At 44.3% G+C, this 20,408-nt stretch overlaps 1 protein-coding gene across 1 annotated transcript; it reads right to left on the reverse strand.

The window, feature by feature from the left end:
• Positions 1-11,160: 11,160 nt before the first annotated feature.
• On the reverse strand, positions 11,161-18,872 carry ZDHHC22 (zinc finger DHHC-type palmitoyltransferase 22). The gene is made up of 3 exons (XM_068946653.1): positions 18,579-18,872; positions 17,498-18,073; positions 11,161-13,168 (listed from the first exon to the last, which is right to left on the reverse strand). Exons 2-3 carry the CDS (start codon positions 18,057-18,059, stop codon positions 12,903-12,905), a joined length of 828 nt encoding a protein of 275 aa, XP_068802754.1. The 5' UTR covers positions 18,060-18,073; positions 18,579-18,872; the 3' UTR covers positions 11,161-12,902.
• Between the last annotated feature and the right edge of the window lie 1,536 nt (positions 18,873-20,408).

A 20,408-nucleotide genomic window follows, 5' to 3' on the forward strand; every position in this document is an offset into this window, starting at 1 on the left:
GTGTGGAGAATGTGAAATATGAGTAGATGCTACGAAAGCTATTTTACCTAGAGTGAATGTTAATGTCTATTCATTGTTTCATGCTAAAATCACTTTCCAGTCAGAAGCTAACAGCAGTGTCACCAGCAGTTTCTCAAATATACTTTAAAAAAAAACGTGAATCTTTGTTTGCTACAAAATGAAATTCACTTAAGTCAGTTTTGGTATGACCATGGTGTTCTGAAGTCTCAGGATGAGTGGTCAGGACAGCAGGATCTCAGATGAAAGGAAGAAAGTCACAACCATGACACATTAAAATAGACCACAAGAATTAGAGTGCTCCCCATAAAGATGGGGGATTGAGACCATCATGTGAAAGACACAATTTACAGATAATAAGGTACCAGTTTGAGGACCAGATCAGTATTAGCTGCTGGATGTATATATAACAATACATGAAATTTTGCATGGTCACAAAATCTGTGTCCTATCCAAGCTAACTGCTGGCATCCCAATCCTTAAGGTACTTATTTTTTGCACCTTTTATTTTCTCCATGTATTGTCACCCATGCAAATGTTAGTGTTATGCAACATGTCCAGACTGGGTTGGAATTCAGAAAATGATAATCTTTTCATCAAACTGAAATTCACTATCTCATCTTACTGTTCAGTATCTCATCATTGACTGTGGAATTAGCTTGTAGCATATTTAGAGGATAATGCTTTCTGAGAGCACTCTGAATGTGGGTTGCTGACATCGGTTGCATTAGAAACAGCCTGAAACTTTGCAAATATTTATTTCCGCACTAATTGCACAAGTAAGGCAACTCTGAGCTTGAAGATTATCACCTGAACACTGAAAAGCTACCAGAAATATAATAGGAGCTGTGGCCAGTCCAAAGTGCAACAGAAGCAGAGAGGTGAACTGCCCAGAGGGTCTATTGCTGTAGTGCTTGTGGACTGCAACAGCAGCACATTGGTGGAGATTGTCACAGTTAGAGAGGTGATGCCATTTAGAGCGAGATGTTGGTGCACAGATACACCAATGGACCTTGCTGGTTTCTAGCAGTTCCAGGTAATGCTTGGCTTTCTGAATATATGCCACTCAGCCAAAGCCAAGCAATCTGTTCCTTTGAAAGGCTGGGATGCAAATCAACATCAAAAATGTTGCCCTGCTCAGAGGAGACACTGATGCACTGTCTCTGCCTGACACTGGAGCCGGTAAAATTATAGGAAGTGTTAAGCTTTATTGGAGTTTCTAAGGCTGGCTTTTTTTTTTTTTTTTTGGTAGGTGCTTCTCCAGCACCTAAACACCTACAAATCTGAGACACTATGGCCATCTGATGTAAAGGTGGTTAGTTTATCAGTGGGTTTAACTGGGTGAGCAGAACCAGATGAACACCAATAAAATAAGGATTGTGAATTACTGGGGGTGAGATTACTTCTCAGTATCACTTTTCCTGTTCCATTTTGTTAGCATGTCTGTTTACCCATGGATGAAAGCCTTAGGGCAGTACCTGCAGGATTACTACATCTAACTGTACTGGCAGCTAGTGCAGTAACAACTAAGCATTCAGTAACCCTGCAAGGATTCACTACTACTACTTAGAAATAATGACAATAATTGTAGACCACTGCCAGCATCTCACATTAGTATGAGTAGGGGAGGAAAATGGCCCATTGTTCTCTGAAACTTAGCTTAACTTTGGGAATGCTTGTATAATTCCCTTTTCACACCCTCTTCTAATGTAAGATCAGTCTCACACCATTTTCGAGTAACTGGGCTACTGCATTCATTGTAGGCCCCTTTAAAAAAATGAATGTGATTAAAAATAAGCCTTTATTTGCCTGACGTTGTTTCTGTTTGGAAGGAGACCAAATATAGTAACACCCAACTCTTTCTATATTCTTCCCATACATTTCCATGGTGCCCAAGCTTCAGGCCAGAACTACTTTAACCTGAGTGCTCATAATTGCATGAAACTGATATTGGCAATTATGTTCACACTTAATGTCCAACAGGTTGTATCATTAGCAGTGACATGTCTAACATATGCTTTGGGTTTTTTTTCTTTTTTTGAGATTTGGTCTGGTCTCTTTAATCTCATAGAAGATCTTGATTTACATGTCATTTTTCTGATGTGTAATGTCAGCTTTCAATCTTGTTTTAGTAATTGTAATTGATGTACAGTATTTTCTTAATGTGACAAAATGTTTATTTTAAATTATACACTGTTCTCAATGCACTGTCATTTTTCCATTCCTTTTCTTTTGTCTAAACGATCCTATCAGGTAGAAGATAAAATAGGAGGACTTTGAGAGAGGAACTGGTGGCCATATGGCTGACGCCTAAAATCTCAGCAATTTGAGGGGATGAAAGTGGAAAAAGATGAAGAAAATTCCATGAAATTAGTACTGCGAGTAGGCGACAGCTGTTAGTAAAGGACAAGAGGAGCAAAGGTAGAAAGAGAAAGGATACTGAACAGAAATATTATGAAGGATTTTCTCGCAGATACATGAAAATACATTTTAAGGTAGCTATGCATATGCATAATGTCCTAAACCTGTTTTTCAGGTTTCTCATTAGAAATCTGAACACTGTATTTTTAACCATAAGGATTACTTTTTTGCATTTGATCTGGATGTACAAGCTGACATGTATCCTGATGGTGGAGATGAACTGACTTGCTGCCCTTGCTGAGCGCTTGCTATTTCCCTTGCTCCCCTCTGGTCAAAGAACGCGGTCTAGGCCGATGTTCATGGCTTTAGTCCCGTGAATTGCACCCAGCTCAAAAGCACTTTCCACCCACATTGCTGCTGCTGCTGCATGTAATAATTTAAACAATAACATATGGTTGGAATTGAGATGGCCCCAGGCTCTGCTCCTTGTCTCACCTTGGGCAAGATGCTTTGATTTTTCTCAGCTGTAAAATGAGAAAAACAGTACTTGTTCCCCATTACAAAGTGCTTTAAGCTTCTCACATGAGAATTTCAATATTGGTATTTGCAACAAGTCATGGTTGTGGGTTGTCATGAGTCTGGCACCGGATTTTCTTAAGGTTGAACATCTATGAGGTTACACTAACTTTCATTTTGTTTCATTTTAATAAATGAAGCTGTTCACTCACTGGGTTAATTGCCCCTAATGTAATTCCACAGGTTAGTAGAGAGGCAGGTTCCTTAGGGCTTGTAAAATTGGGAGGAAAATGTATAAGGGATTTAAACTCATCTCTCTCTATACAAGGAAAATTTGGCAAATATCTCATGGTTGATAACACTAGGGGAACGGAGAGAGTGTTAGCTGGCTGCGTTGCAGATACAGAAACCCTTTTGCGGTATAAGTGGGCATCTGTCTTGCCCACACACATGTATTACATTATGGTCCTGCATGTCCCTTTCCTCTTCAGCATGTAAGCCTGTCTGTGGCACTGTAGTAGCGCAACATACGAAACTGGGGTCAAAAGCTTTGAAGCTTATCACGTGTTATGCTTTCATATCTAAAAAGTTACTGTATTTGAAATCAGAAAAATATGCTGACTGCAGTCCTGGAAGACATTGAGTAATGCAGTCTAATCAACACAACTCAGAAACACATGACTAAAATTAAGCATGTGAGTAGTTCAGCTGCAGTTAATGGGACGATGTCTATGCTTGAAGCTAAACATGTTTAAGTCTTGTTTTCCTGGACTGAGCTGCAGCGCTCTGCAGCCAGCAGAACTGACTGTATTTTCATTACTGTTTCTTCATCCATGCACTTTCTGTCCTGCTTGTTTGTACAAGCACACTTACACACTTTGCAAAATTTTGCTAGAGAAACACACAGATTTGTCAAAGCCTGAGGTGAAAAGGGGCAGGGATTAGGATTTGTTTTTATAAGGACTTGACTTTTGAGACAGCTTACCTGTATAAAAGTTTCTGATAGCACCGTAATTTGCAGTGCATTAATGAGCAGAATTTTTGTATGCTTGGAAGAAACTGCAGGAGCAAGGTCTTGCTACTTATGCACCTGCGTTACCCAAGTGATTTAACGTTCCACCCAAAATTCACGTTTGTTAGGAGGATCTGACATTTAGCTACTTAACTGCAAAAGGATTACTTTTTATGATGTATCAGTGGAAACTTCTGATCACCAGAGTGAAGCTTCTAATGCCTATGGGGAGTGAAAATCCATAGAGCCTCTTAACACTTTGACTTCAGTGTAATCCTTAATTTTAGGCTTGGATGGAAATATAAATTATGTATTGGTTAGATTTCCACTGGGGTTTCAGTAAGTAAATTTTATCAAATAAGCATGAAAAGTCATTCTGGGTGATTCATGAATAATAATAGCTGATCTAATGAAATGTCTACTTTCTTCTCCTTAGTGTTTTCCAGATTCTAAGATAGTCTCCCATTTCTTCCACCTACATTTTTTTTCCAAATGACCTGTTATGTTTTATGAAAAGTATTTCCCTCTCTTAGATTTGGAGGGAGAGGGAGATGGAGGTGGAGGAAGAGCAGAGAAGGGAAAGAAAGAACTCCCTAAAATGATTTCAGAATTATTAGAAAGTGATCTTAAATCTATTATTACATCTCAGTTTGCATATATTTATGTAACTGTTGTATTTAATGGTCCCAATATTTCCAGAGGTTCTGAATGGGTAGTGTTTCTCACTGTCTCAAAATAGTATTATGAGAACTTACCATACCTAACAGTTGATGCCGAGGGAAAGAAAATACAGATTAAATGGAAATATAGACGTGTTTTCCTCCATCTACATACATACACAGTGGTCATTCTGGAAGTGCTTGAAAGGGTAAAAGATGTTAACAGCTCAAGAAGTCTGGATATCTCTTAGTCATTTTGAAATGCTGAGAAAGATCATTATAACTTGTTATTGAATGAAAAAATACTTTCGAGATGTAAAATTTTTAAGCTCTCTGCTTTCTGTCGGCAGTAGTTGCAGCATTTACAAACAAGCTATATGAAAGTCACGTGCTCTAATCCCATACTTATAAAAAGAAGACAAAGCACTGTGTTTTATGCCTTTTTCAACATATGCCACCTATATAGAATTGTTTTATTTACCTAATTATTTGTATTTCAGATTACTTCCACTGAATACAGCACTATGGTACTAATGTGTTGAACCCAGCTGAGACGGCACAAAGTGCAACTCAGAATAGAGAAGTCATAATCATATGAAGAAGTTTCAGCTCAGTAATATCCGTATCTGGCCCCCTCTTGACTTAAGTTGTGTACTTAGTATTGCCTATGGTTTTAGCAGCTGTCTTGGTAAAAAGTGGCAGCTTCTCTAGTTTATTTTTTCCCACTGTTCTAGCAATACCAGGCTGTTCCCTATCCACTGAGCTTTGCTCTCGTCGATTTACAGCTCACTAGTCACAAGGATTCCAGCTTTTCCAGTGTAAGCTTATCCTGCAGTTTAACAGTGAAAGAACTGCAATCTGGAAGCTTTTCCTGAAATTTTAACTTATGATTTCATTTTCTTAAATTGAACTCTTTGTTTCCAGTTACTGGTGGTTTATTCAATCCAGAGAATTATTTCTCCCACCCTCCAACATATACATATTAGATTGCCATTGCACTTTCCTCACATTCACCTTGGTTTTAATTACCCATACCAGGCCAATATAACCATTTCTTCCTCTTACAAATCCATTTTTCAGTTGTTTCATAATTTATGGCTTTTCTGGGAACTCAGTCTGCTTTGACTAATGAAGGCAGAGCTGAATACAATATTCTATGTCTTTATTGCATCAGAGCACCATAGAAAAGGTTTACAATTTTTTTGTTCCAAGTTCATTTTCATACGCAGTCTGAAACGATGCCATCTTTTTCTGTAGGCTCGTATTTAGTTTGTCCAACATCATGCTATAATTTGTAGGCTGGATTGGCACACTCCTTTGCATATTACTCACTTTTCTACTCTTTTCCCTTCAACATAATTTATACCTTCCTCTGAAGTTTGTCCTTTCTCACAAGATACTAATAGCTGGTCGGATGATGCTGGGCCGTGTCTGGCCAAATTGGTTCAAAATGAGTACTTAGCGCATATAGCCAAAGAGAGAGTGTCAAGGGAGAGAAGTGGTGTTTGCCTCCAACCTAATTGCAGGAGTTCTTCTACCCCAAACCTGGGTCTGATAGAAAGCTTCTGTGTTATATATAAGATCCTTGCTTGGGCTAAGGGGATCTTAGTGTGCAGTTGACAGCCTGGACAGTAAAATTCCTGACTGACTTGATGGCATCTCTGATGGCGGCCGGCTCTTGCTGCAAGGACATAGACTCTGCCCAGGCTGACTGTGCCTGCCGGTTGCATTTTTTTGTATAGACAAATTTCTGAACAGCTTCACATCGCATGACTACCCTGAAGCAATGGGGTGATCTGAGGTGGCTGTGGGCTGAATTCATAACCTGGAATATGCTCCAGACCTAAGAGCTAAGATCAAATACTTGGAGCCGGAAATTGGATCTTGCAGTTTGATTTGAAAGTTCAGCTCTTCTCTTGGGATGAGAAACATATGAGATTTTTGTTTTCTCTTCAGAAGTTAATGGAGGCTCAGGAGTTTCCAGAGGTTTTAAAAGAGATTTTAGGTCTGCATGAACCATATGGCTGACAGCTTTGTACTTTGTTACTACCTTTTATTTTCTGCAGTTAGCCCCATCTTTCCCTTATGCCTTCTTTCACGTTAGTTTATTTCTTGGATGATTAGTAACAATTTAAACATAAAGGAAGATGGTTAGAGCACTGGTAAAATTGCAGGTTAGCGCTTACTGGTTTAGCGAAATAAATAGATGAGTCCCAAGCCTTTTTTATGCACTGTGTTGTGGACTTGCACCAAGAAAAAGAAAAAATTCATTGCTCTCACAATAACACTTGTAAAATTTGAATCAAGTTTTGTTTAGCATAATGAACAGCTTGCTTAATCAAAGTTGTCTCAGTCAAGTCCTCCTCACTGAGTGTTACAGGTGTCCTCTGGAGCAGAAAATCATAGTATCAGTACATGCTGCTGGGAGGACACACAGTTGTATGAACCACTTTTATTTCACTGGGCACTGGATATTTTGAGGGAAGATCTGGTGACAACCTTGAATAATCAAACTCTCAGTGAAGAGTAATAAAGAACTGGTACCTCCTTATGAAAGCTGTCAGTATGCTAGAGGGACAGTTTCTCCAAGCCTTGAAGGAGCTTCCATTGCTCAAAACAGTGATCTTAGCATTGATTGCTAGCTGGTTCTTATCTAGTGAAATAGTTTCTCCTTTAGGTAATGTTATTTAAAAGTTTTTGTCAAAGTACCTTTCATAGCCTCTGGAGTTTTTGGATCTGCTTGACTTCAGCAAATCACCTTTGGACCTACAAAGACTGCTCATGTACTGGCTAACAGTGTCCTCCAAGCAGTCACAAACCGTTAAGGGTCCTGGCTGATGATGCTGCATGTGTGCCCTGTTTTTTCTGTCACTGACCAAAAAGCTCTTCTGTCATCTCCAGCAGTTCTGGCTGATAATATCATTCCTTGATATTCCTTTGCCTTCAGGACAAAGCCGCACTTAGCAGTTGCCTGCTAATTCCCATGGCACTGTCATGCACGGTCCACTGTGTTAACCCCATTGCTCAGTGCAGGTATAAGACTCTCGAGGGCGTAGGGATGGCCACCAATCAATAGTATTTTCAGTAAATGATGATACACAGGCTCATGTCTTCACCTCTGCTTGTGCAGCATAAGCAGCTGAAAGGTTGATCTGACATCTAATGGAATTTTTCCAGTCAGGTATGATAATAACCTGGGAATGACCAGTGATAAAGATAGACTGGGCAAAATAACTGAAAAGGTGCTAGAAGCTATGCATTCCCCTAAGCTTGTAGATGTATAGTAATCACAGGAAACCCAAATTGGTGACTCTTCACGGTCAAAGCTGATTAACAGCAACATCTGGAAAATCAGTAGCAGACAGATAAACTTTCCCATTTCCATTTATCTCAGAGTAATTCTTCTCTTTCACATGCAGAGTTTGCTACTGTTATTCACTCCTTTGTCAGTTTATACATAAACTAAAGTTGCATGCTCTGCATGTCTTTAATTGATTTTTTAATTCTGGAACTGCTGTTAAGGTGTCTGTCTGCATGTTAAATGAGGCACTGTGCAAAAAGCAGATGACGCTAGTGTTTGAGAGCTTATATTTGTTGTTTGTAAACATCTGGGGAGACTGGAAGATACTGGCTTTCAAAGCCTTGTGAAACTGGCCTGTCTGAGCTCTGACACCACTTGCTGGCTAGGGTCAGTAGGATAGCTAATGCTAAAATCTCTTCTGTGTAATGAAGAAGAGGCTGCTGGCTGGAAGGCTGGCTGTAAGAGGTCTGAAGCACAAATTATTCTACGTTTGCTGACTTTTGGGGCAAGCTCCAAGGGCTTGTTATTCCTCTGGCTTTTTGGAAAAGAGCTGGAAAAACAGAGAACCCACATGTGGTTGTGTAGTTATTAGAGAACACTCTATTTTTGGTTTATAGAGGCTGTTTGACATTGCATTTCCATCGATTCAAATATCTAGCAGGGCACACAGACTCCATACACACTCTAAGTTTTCTTCTCCATTTATTTTGAATAAGTAGGTCTCTGCACCACTCCAAACACGATAGTTCTGGCTAGTCTTTAAATATCTCTGAGAGAAGTGTTAGTATACAGATCCTGTTGTTGCTACTTACGACTTCTACCCATTCAGCTCTGAGCTCCTGCTTGCAATATCATTTGTTTTTGAAGTGAGAAAAGCCCTTTCAGTTCTTCTGGGGCTTCTTTTTTTTTGTTTTGTTCTGTTTTTTTTTTTTTCCAGAAAGTGATTAGTAGTGAGTTTTCCCAGTCTGGGCTTTCCTTGTGTCATTTTAGTCAACAGTGAATGAAGATAACTTGAGTTGTGCTGTCATACTCCTACCACCTGCCGGATCTCAGTGCATCGTTCCTACCAACATCAAATTGCTTCTGCTCTCGCTTTCTCTGATTGCTCTCTTCTGACTGTTATAAAGATAGGAGCCCTAATCTCTGACCTTGGATTTTCTTTCCTTCACTCTGGGACTGTCTGTCCTCCTCCAGCTCTTTCCTTATAGTTAATGAGTCTCCTCATTCATTTAGTCTGTCTCTTTGCAAGTATTTTTAGACTGTGATCATCTCCCTTCAGTTGGCTATTTCTTAAACAAGATAAATGCTACTTCACACAGTCTTTTATCATATCTTCCCTCTGCCTTATTACTTGAGACTCTCTGTTTTTTAACTCTATATTCTCTGAAAATATCTAATGAAGAGCTTTTGCACGCAGCCTTTGAGGACTGCCTGACACTGTAGGTGTGAAGAGGAACACTACCCACTTATTTTTGAAAGGGTTTCTTAATATATGTAAGTACAGCCTTAGAAGGGCTAACTTCATAGTTGCATGCCTTAGTTTGTTCCATACTTTCACTGCAAGGACTTCTCAGGCCTTAAAGATGGCATTATTTCTTCAAGTAGCCATGCTTAAGATAGACAAGCCACTAAGTAAAATTGTCTTATGTCTGTGCAAGTTCTTAGGCAACAGGGAGCTTTTCCTTCATCTATTAACATTATCAGGGAAGAACTGATGCTCGTCTGATTTTTCCACAGCCCAGAGAAGCCCCAAATATTTTGTTTTTAAAAACGTTACAAGTAGTTAAACATTGTCACAAGAAATCATGTTTCAAAACACGTTCCTATTGCAGCTGTTCTTTAATAACATACAAATAGTAAGTAATGGCTCTCTAAGCACAGAAAATGGGAAGGTTTCATTGTTTCTCTTTGTAATATTTTAGAGTCATCGAATAGATCTAGCTGAGAATTTGTGACATTGCCACTGAGCTCAGCCTTCATTTACCAATTCCTAGCTAAGAGCAAAGCAGTTGCTGTGAGGAGGGTGCCTCCCCCTCCTCACAGGGGGGGAGTTTGGAGTTGTTAAGCCCTGTTACATTTTCTTCCCAAGGATTTTTGTAAGTGGATATACAGGTGTGACAGGGAATGGATGTCAGGGCAGCTGGATAATTAAAGAGCTGCTCACAGCTGTTCTGCAGAACCACTACTCTACTCCAGTCCACAAAGCTGGGAATGAGCAGAGTAATCAGCCAATATACAATGTTACTGTAATGTTACATTCTTACAGCTCTTTTCACCCCCAATCATCATAATTGGAAAGACTGTATACATGCTGAAGTCCCACCACTACCGCTGAAACGCAATACTTTGCTGCAGAGGAACTGTTTAGCCTGACGGACTTATGGTCGGGAACACAGGTATCCAACGGAAAGAATAATTGTAGGGAATTGTGCTGTGGTTACCCAAATTGGGACTCCCTCCATCCTGTGCTTTAGCAGGGACTGAGTCTTTGCCAGGAGGGCAGGTGACCGCATCCTTGGCAGAGGGACCAGGCACAATCCAGCACTGACGTGAAGACACAACAGGCTTCACAGACAGTTGTGCTGTGTGTGGACTGTCCTTGCAGAGCACCCCACCAAAACTCAGGGCTGGCCGTGCTTTTCTCAGCACGAGGCACCTGATGAGCCTGAAGCTATGTGTCAGCAGGCTAGAAGTACCACAAACTGCCCGAAACTGCAGTCTCAGTCCAATGACAAAAGCAGAGGGCACGAATGTCAAAACATAATTTCTGCTGACATGACGAAGCTACTGGCTAAGGTGTTGGAGCCTATTGCCTCTAGAAAGATGTAAAAAAGAAGTTGGACCAACTAATCTGTGGAATAAGAATAATGCTGGGAATCCTTCCAAGGTGAGGTATATGGCATGAAGTGCTGGCTCAGGTTCCAATGACAAGATGACTGTCTGTTCACCTTGATGTCATCTTACCAATAAGGAATAATTGATTTCAAGATGCTGTTGTGGATGATGATAATAGCTTTAATTCTTCTGTAGCTTTCATTTGAGGCTCACATTGTAATTTAAAAATAGAAATTAGAGTGCCTGCAGGATGATTATTAGATGCATTTTTAGATTGGGAGTTAATGCAGAAAGGGTGGCATGACTTGTCCAAAATCATATAACGAATTATTTGGAAAACCAATAAACAAATCCTGACTTTTTCCTCCAACATGAATATATGTGCGCTGTAACAATTGTACTCACCTCCATGTACAAATTCAGCTAATGAACTGTTAAAAAGCACAGTACAGCTGGTGTAAAAAGTCAGAACACTTTTTATTGTTCACTGTTAGCATATTATACACAGAAACAGTGGTGCATTCGTATGAACACACACACACATAGTGTGGAAGAACTTATATACTATATGTTTTAAGTATCCAGCTGGGAGAGGGTCTCAGTATATTGCCATGATTACTCCACTCATCACAATAGACTTTGTTTGTTACTGATCCAGACGCGTACACAAGTATGAAGCTGTGAAGGACATATACAAAGCCTATAGGAATGAATGCCTCTGCTCTGCCGTGTGAGAAACATGAGAATGAAACCGAGTGTGGTGCATCCATCCACCTGGAAAGCACTGAGAGCATTTTTTGAGGAAGAAAATTCGCTTTTCACTCTTTATCACCACACTTCCCAGACTATTAAAGAGAAGCAATGGCTTCCCACCCAGCCCATGGAAGCTGATGCAGTTTGCCAAAACACAGGCTTCTTGTTACAGCTGCTGGGGAGTCCAGTGCTATGATCCTGGCAGAGATGTCGTGGTATCCTTTCTTAAGGCACCTGGTAGTGTAGGATCTCAGCACTGATCTCATGGGCTGTTGCTGGAAACCAACGGACTCATTAGGCTGATTAATCCCTGTAGTAATTCCATTAACCTCCTTAATGGAGTTAGAACATGGATGAAAATACCTCTCTGCGGCAATGCGAGAAGGAATTGCCCTGGAGAGCCTATAAAGGTGGTGTGGCAGGGACGTCTGAGGTAAACATTTTTGGTTTTGTTTTTAGTGTGAAGTGTTCTGATCAGCTGGAAAACCTCCCTGTCTTCTGGGAGTCTCCACTCTTCATAGCACAAACAATGCAGGCGTCCTGTCTGGCAGGGTGATGCATCAGGGCTCACGCGCGCCAGCAGGGCTCTTGGCACCCTCCTCTCGGCTCCGTGCATGTGCACACTTCCCCCTCTCTCACTCAGCCTGCCATGACGTACAGCTTCTCAGATATAGCCTTTTCAGTCACCTTGGTGGTTTTCTTTCCTTGTGTCTCCGCATGATGATTTATCTGCTGGCTGCTCTCTGTCAGAAGTGCAGCTTTGCTGGGACTGTGTCACTGGGCAAAGGGCAGCTGAAACTAAGTAGCAGAGCTACAGTCCTCACTTATCAAGTGCAGAAATGGAGAAACTTTGGATTTCTCTTTGTTTTCTCCTCGATTTTCTAGCTTGTGGAGAGAAAGTCTATCCACCTTCCTAGCCATGTGCACAGCCTGCTCCTAGGGTAGCTCACTTACATTGCAGTTCTATCACTAAAGGCTTCTCAGTATCATAAAGTTGCTTTAGGTATGTAAGAGCCAAAGACACCCTACAAAACCCTCCCAAAGAACTCCCTGTTCTTACAGTCTACCACAACAGCCCAAGCTCTCTGAAAGCTCCTGCTGCAATTCATTAGGGAAGGTACAGGCTGGCTGATGGGAGCTGGGGGCCGGAGAAGTTGGGCAGGAAGCCATAGGAGGGGCTGACTGATTTTTCTGCTAGTTCAAAGACTGTTGCCATGTACACAGGTGCAGTGATGTGACTATTAAGCTGCAGTATCTCTTCATCTACATGGTGTGTGATCTCCTTGTTAATATGCTAAATTTATTCTGTTAGTTAGCCAGTCCTTTCCTCCCACAGAGGCTGCAATCCCGAGAGATGGACTAGTCCAACTCTTCAGAGATTCAGAGAGAGTGGGAGAGAACAGGGAAGGTGTTGTGTGTATGAGATGCACACGCACCCTCTGGGATTTTATTTCTCTTTCTGCCTATGGTAGTCATTTCCAACATTCAGCACAGGGATGAGAAGTCCTAGTAGCCACCTCTTCCCAAAGACCTCTTGCAGGTTCTCCCTCCAGGGTCGAGCTCTTACCACCATCCCTTTCCGCAGCTGGTACCGTGTCTGCCCCCGTAAGATCAGCAGCATCTGATGGCAGCAGAAGCCAGCACAGGCCAGGCCGATCCCAAGCCAAAGGTAGAGCATGAGGATGACAAACATCTCAGAGCTAAGGAGAGCTCCTGTAGGTCAAGAGTCAGGAGAAGAGAAGACAATAAAAGAAGCATTTTTAGACACATCTCACGTATCAGTGTAATAGCCCTCCAAGAGCATTCAGCCTGGAGAAGGGAAGAGCTGGCTATATTCTCTAGCAGCTGTCCAAGTGGGGAGTTAACTCTATTAACCTGTTTTCTTTGTAGTGTTCAATGTAATGAACCTTACTGGGGAAGTACTAAAACAGTAGTGGTCTCAGTAGGCTTCTTCCTTTGCTCTTAATGTGAGGATCTAGATTTCAGAGGCAATTTCAACCAGGAATGAAACATTTTTTAAAGACTTCAGCACTATTTCAAAGACTGGTTAAACGATTTAAGGACCTGCTAATCACAGTGAAACTAAGATTTCCCGGATTCCTTTTGAAAATGACTGCGGGCCCTACAGCATTTAGATTCTTCCAGAAACCTTAGTGTGTGCAGTAGTACTAGGCACAAAGATTTGGGATTCACCACTGTATATGTATATATAATATCTTAAAATGAAATGAATCAATAATGCCATTCCCAGCATTGAGCAAATGCAGTTTTCATATGAGTGCATGAAAAAAATAGAAAAATTTCCAAAATACAGACCAAATTCCTTTTTTAAATCTGCTGCTAGAATGCTCTGAATATTTTATAGGGCTGAAACTCTGAACTCAACAGTTTTTGTAACATATATTTGTATTGAATGTTTTTAAATTAAAGATCATTCTGTGGGCCCTTCTCTCTACAATGATGTTAGAACTCCTTCTGGAAAATAATAGTTATCACTGAGTGACCTTGCAGTGCCTAGGCAGATAAAAGCCCTTTAAAATAGTACTGTATGTGTACATATGAATGTGTACGCACTTATTTTGTATATACTGATATATTATTAAACACCCATATTTACACACTGGCAAATAGAGAGAATGAAATTTGTGCTAATTCCTGCAAGGTTTAAAAATAAGTAAAGCTCTCAAATGCTCCCTTCTGGAAGAACGTGTGACAGGGCAGCTGCAGGCTCTGGGTCTTCTGCACCCGCAGGAGCCCCTGTAAGGAGAAGTGCAGGACTGCTGCCTCTGGCCGCACAGGAATCCCTGCCAGAGCAAGGATTGTGTGCTTAGTAGAGGGTGGCTGCCTAAAATAAGTACACGGCTGCTTTAGGTTTTAAGTTTGATACAAAGGTGGCTGGATAAACGTCTCTTGCTTCTCTTACACAGAAAGCCAGAGTGAGTGATGCTGCTTGGCCTTTCAACCTATGAATCCCAGCTTCTCCACCTCACAGCACTGCAAGTGACAGGTCGGGACGGACTGTGACGTTCCCTCCAAGCCGTGAGCTTGGCTGGGTCATCCATTTCAGGATGATTTGTAAGGCGACCGACTAACGCCTGGAGCTTTCAGAGGTTGTCCTCAAGACTAGAAAAACATACTGGTGTCAGTCAGTTTGCTCTCTAAATGCAGCGTCATCTTTCCCTTCCCATCATATTCCGTTCGGTTCATTGGGCTTCATATGCAATATAGCAAGGGGAGAGCAGACCCTTTAGGATGATGACAAATCCTCATACCAGTTCTGCTAGAATAACTCAATGAATTAGATAGGAACGCCAGAGCAAAACATAAGCTTCTTTGCCCTTCTTTTACTGGGCCAGAATGTGACAGAGATTTATTCCTTTCTACAGCTGATAATCAGATGGGAACTTGGAGAAAAATAGCTGTTTTCTTTAGAACCTTATAAATAAAGCTTATAGCTAGCATGGCTATAAGCTTTATTTCTGTGTGCCCTGCTGAAATTCAATATTGAGCAAGAAATTAACCTTGTCTCCCCTTGCAAATGTTAAGCATCTCTAAACCATGTTTTCCAGATATAAGGTTTTTTAACCTTATTTTCAGGTTGGCTGCGTAAAACATTTTCTATCATTTCTTTTTGTGGCTCCAGTCTGACCTGTATTGTTCATTTGTCCCTCATTATCACAGCCCGTTTTAGTCTCAGATGCACTTTTGCTCTAACTGACCTGATGTGATCTCAGGTTTGTTGCCATACATTATCTATGCCAGAAAAGCTGAATCACAAAGCTGAAATTACAGACTCTGTGTCAGATTCTGAAATCCATGCCGGAGCACAATCTGGCAAAACTAGCCAGCTGCAAATTTTCCCAGTATGGAGGCAGGAAACATTTAGTAGACATAAGACCAGTAGATCCACCATTCCGTTACTCTCCTCTCCTGTCTCCAGTGTAGAGGACATACTGTAGAAAAAGAAGACAAGTGTGTTTTTTCTCTGCTATAGTAGTTCTCTCTTTGGATCCCTCAACAATCCTTAAGTAATAGTTGTGTTAGCTGCATAAGAAAAATGTTGTATGGATGATCCTTCCAAGTAACTACGCCAGACTGTGTTTTTCTTTCCTAAATTGGAAGTTAAATGTGCTGGTAGAAACTCAGTAGGCCCTTCTTCCCAAGGAACCAACACTCTGCTCGCTGTCTGTATATCTCTGTGTGAGGCAGCAGCTTTCAGCTCCAGCCAGGCTGGGAATTCAATGGGAGCTGGGAGCTGTCGCCTCTCGAGGATGTTCTGACACCCAGCTTTCAGCCCCGCACCCAGCCCAGTTGTGTCCCACTCAAATCCTGCCCATGTGCTGTCTTTGGCACTGCGCGTTGCTAATACCAGAATTTGGTCACTTCAATGACTCCTCAAATGTTTGCCAGGACCCATTTTGGTGCAGATCAGCCCATAGAATCAGAGAGATATAACTAATTCCTTGATAATCTCCTTCCACATCCCTGCTCCAGTCTGCTGTGTTGAGCAGAGCTTAGACACTGGGGCAAATTATGCCCAGTGTTTTTAATGTTAGTGGAGCTCATGCAACGCTATTTACAAAAATTGTTCTACTTGGAAAAATGACTCCATAAAAATGTCATGGCAGGATTTCCTGTTTATTGTCTCTCAGTGATTACCATCACAAATCTGCCAGTTTGCCAAGTGGAGAGATATTTATTTGTTTTCAGGTGGCAAACCTGCAAACCCAGCCTGGAATCCGAAAAGCAAGCCGGGGCCTCTCTGGCTCTTGTACCACCAGCAATGAAGATTCCACACTTGAATCATAATCAACACTTCTGGTGATGGTGCATGAGCCAGAACAGATGCCAGACCCTTATTGCAGAGCTCAGTTGAATCTGCAAATCTAAAAAATACGGAATACCTATTTTGGTCTGTAAAGAAAGCTGATCTAAGTCTGCTAGGCATGAGCTGCATACGGGGAAAAATTACATTCTTCTGCAGTCACTTTCAGGGCAGAATAACACACTAAGCTCTCTGCATAGTCACTTCTCAGAGATCAGGCTTTATCTACTGTCAGGTTTTATCTAGCTCTTAGGTTTGGATAGAGAAAGGATTGAGGCTGGAGAGTTTGGGGGACATGCTGAAAGGTGAAGGGACAAGGTTGGAAGAGCAGAGGAAGAGTTGTGGGAACAGGATCAGGAGGAGGAAGAGAAGGGTTTGGGGAGATTTTTGGAATAGCAGGAAGAGAAAGGAAGGTAGAAAAAACGGAAGGAAGGGTAAGGGATGGTGAAAGGAAGAAAGGCATTTGCTTTTGGTGCAGAGCTCTTGCAGACAGCAGGCACACGGAGAATTTCTACCTCTCTGTGGAACCATGTCCCAAACTGGGGTCATGAGAGAGCTTGCTAATCATGTCACTTTAACTTTCCTGTTGGTTTGTAGAAGTTAACTGTTGCCTGAGCATGAATCCTCCTGTACTGGAAGGATGACAAGGTCTCAGTAAGTTTTTACTGCCAGGATATAGGAGGTGGGTGACAGTGAATGCAGTGGCTGCATGGACCCAGATCAGGAGAGCACTAACATCTCTACTGGGTTATGGGGATCCTGAAGACCTGTAGGATATGAAAACCTACAGACCACCACCGCCACCACCCACCTCTGCCTGTAGGAAATGAAAAAGATGCCCCTTGCTTATAGGGCAATGGCTGAAATCTTCTCTCTCCTCCTGTCTAATTGCAACACACTCCCTGCATGATCAGCCGCCCTATTCTGCCACTGACAAGCTGGTTATGGTTTTATAGAGTCTAATGGGTTATGAATAGGGCTGTGGCTGTAACCTGCAGTAGGTCCCAGGCTTTATTTCAGTTGAAGCAAAATCTTTTGCAAACACTGTCTCCAGACTCTAAACAGGGCTTTACTGAACACAGATAATTCTCGTTCTTGCCCATTCCCCCGTCTGCCCACCTAACCCCCCACTGCCGGGGAAATAGCATGTCCTCCCTCACACCCCAGGGGCTCAGGAGGAGGAACATGCTCCTTATCTCCAAGGAAGGAGTCCTTACCTGAAAAGAACTGGCTGATGGAGTGAGGCAGAAGGGTGAGGAAGGCCAGTGGATTTGCAAAGGACATGGAGAGTGCAACAGAAATGTAAGCCATGCCTGCCACCAGGGAGTCGAGGCAAGCCAGGGAGGTGTAGAGGCAGAACATGATGAAGTTCCGCATGTTCCTGCTCCCGATGCAGTTCCCTGTGAAGAAACAGTGGTGGTCATGCCTCTGGGTGACTCTGGCACACAGTCTACAGAAGTGAGTGCTGGGCAAGGCTGAGCCAGGGGACCTGCTTCCATCCAGCCAGTCTGCCACCACTTCGGCTCCTTCACCCAAGTTTAAGCCCTTGCCCAAGTCCTCAGGGGAGCTCTGGATCACAAGCACGTAGTTGCCCAGGGCATTAGCTGAGAGGAAGAGGAAGAGGGCCCCATGCAGCAGAGCAGGAGAGAGAAGTGAGGTGGTGGAAGGGTCTCTGAACATGCTGGGGATGAAGAGAAAGATCTGGAGGACGAAGGTCACTAGGGAGATGCACAAGAAGTAGGCTGGAGCAACAACATTGAGCAACCTGAGAACTAGCATTGCGGATTACATTCCTGCAGGGGAAAGCGAGGAGAGAACAAGCATCACCGCTTCGGCTGCACACTTCATCCTTCCATTTCCTGCCGGATCTCCGGCCCCGCTCGGCTCCGGAAAATGCCCTCCGGGGGCCGCTCTGCCTCGCCGCCGCCCCACGACACCGGCAGGGCCGGGGCGCCGGGACAGCTCGGGGGCAGCCACCGCGGCCCCGGCGCCAGCCCCCGGGGAACTTGCAGCAGCGATGCCCCGGAGGGTCTGCGGAGGCTGGAGGGGAAAGCAGGGCTCCCGCAGTGTGCCGGCGGTGTGGGCACCGCTCTGCTCGCCTAGCAGAGTCCCTCTGGCAGGCAGGGTCAGTTTTGGTATTGCATGAGAGGAAAAAAGGTGGTGCTGGAGGAAGGGGGAGTGAATTGAAAGGGGGGGGGAGGAGAAGGGGAGGGGGGGAGAGGTTGCTCTAATCCACTGCAATACGGATCAAATCCAATGCTCTAATTTATCCTTTAAAGCCACGGATCTACAGATTACCTCGATGACCGCTGCCCTGCTCTGCACGAAATTAGAAAATGGACAAAACAGCTGGTCAAGTGCTGTCCGGCTGCAACCTGCGGCGCTGGGCTCCCGAGTCGAGGCGGTCCCAGAGCACAGCACGTCGCCGCCAGCCGGCCGGGCATCCCGGGCCCCGGGCGGCGGCCGGCCCCGGAGCTCTGCAGGCGCAGAAGAAAGCCCAGGGCGGGGAGGGGGGGCCGGGGGCGACCAAACGCAGGGAGGAGTTAGCCCGGTCTCGGTGCGGGCGCTCGGCGCCCCGAGCGCTCCCTCGCCTGCAGCCCCAGGGTTTCCCCGGCTCGCCGGTGTCCGCAGAGCCCCGGCGGCCCCGGGGAGGTCGGTCCGGGCCGGCCCCGCGGCGCTGCGGGGTGCACCGGTACCGGGGTGCCGGGCGCCGGCAGAGCCGCTGCTGCCGCTCCCGGCCGCCCCAAGCCGCCCTCTCCCACCCCCGGCAGCCGTGCGGGAGCACAGCTCCCCGGCCCTGTTCTGACTCTCTCTCCTGCTGTCCCTGCCCCTGTCCTTTCCAGTCCTTGTCCTGCCCCTGTCCTCCTCTCTCTTCCTCCGCCTCTACCTCTCCTGTGCTTTTCCTTGTCGTCCGCTGTTCCTGGCCAGCTCGCCTTCTGTCCTTGTCCTGTCCTCTCTGCCTCCCTTAAACTGCCCCTCAACTCCCATCTCCATGCCTCAGTGCCCGGCTCTGCCCCTCAGCTCCCGACTCTGCCCCTCAGCTTCCAGCTCTGCCCCTCAGCGCCCAGCTCTGCCCCTCAGGGCCTCCTGCGGGCCCCACAGGGCCTCTCCCTGCCTCTCTCTAAGCACTACCCAGGGGACTCCATGCCCTCAGGTAGACTCTGGGGCTTTGGGATCCTGCCAAGTCCCATTGTGAGAGCAGGGAGGTGAGAAGGTCCTACCTGCTTCACCCACAGGGAGCTCTTCCTTCCCACACTGATGGGAATAAGGGGAGGCCAGAGGCTTAGACGCGTCTCCTGCTGCCTCAGCAGCCGCCCACGTGTGGACCAGCCTCTGAGGCAAAGGGAAGGTTCAAAGCCTCCCTGGGTTGTAGGGAACCCTTGCACAACGGTAGGCACCTAGGAAAGGCTTTGAGCTGAGCAGGTGGTGCCCAGGCGGCATGGGATGCTGATAGGAGCTGTGCAGACATGTGTTTGCCCTCTGACAGCCACATGCCCTCTTCCCTCTTTACCCACCCACACGCTCCTTGTACTGTCTACACAGACGCAGTGCACAGCCTCACACTCTCCTACACACCTACATGCTGTACCCTCTCAGCTCTGAAGAAAAGCATCTCTGTCTTCCCCTGAAGAAGAGGCATCCATGACAGGAGAAGGAGACGGAGGAGGGCTATTGGGCTGCAGCTTTGCCCCTGGAGATAGTCAAAATCTGCACTAGTCACAAGTCAAAGAAAAGTGGATTTAACCTGATCTTAGGTCCTAGGCTCACTGACCAAACCCTCAGCACACCGAGTAACAGACTCAGCTTCTCTGCCAGAAGGTGCAGAGCAAAATTAAAGTGTGTTTCACGTCTCAGTTTCTAGGGAGAGAGACCTGGAGGAGAGAGTGGCTGCGTTTGTCTCTTGCTCCTGCATCAGTGTGGAGGTTACTGACAGCAACTGAGTCCAGGTTTCTTTATCTGAAATAACTTTCTCCCACAGATGACTTTCATGATTCAACGCTTCTGAGAAAAACAGTAGCAATAATAAAAGGAAGTGCAAACCAAGCCTGTAGGCACTGGATCTGCAGTGAGAAACAGCTAAGAGACACCTTCAGCAGAACTGGAGGGAAAGCTGCTCGGAATGAATCT

The sequence above is a fragment of the Struthio camelus genome, chromosome 5, assembly GCF_040807025.1.
Source record: "Struthio camelus isolate bStrCam1 chromosome 5, bStrCam1.hap1, whole genome shotgun sequence".
Lineage (NCBI taxonomy): Eukaryota > Metazoa > Chordata > Aves > Struthioniformes > Struthionidae > Struthio > Struthio camelus.

Coding starts and splice junctions, on each gene's coding strand:
- ZDHHC22 (XM_068946653.1), bottom strand. CDS start 18,059: ATGCTAGTTCTCAGGTTGCTCAATGTTGTTGCTCCAGCCTACTTCTTG. Junction 13,169..17,497: donor CATCAGCCAGTTCTTTTCAG/GTAAGGACTCCT, acceptor CTTGACCTACAG/GAGCTCTCCTTAGCTCTGAG.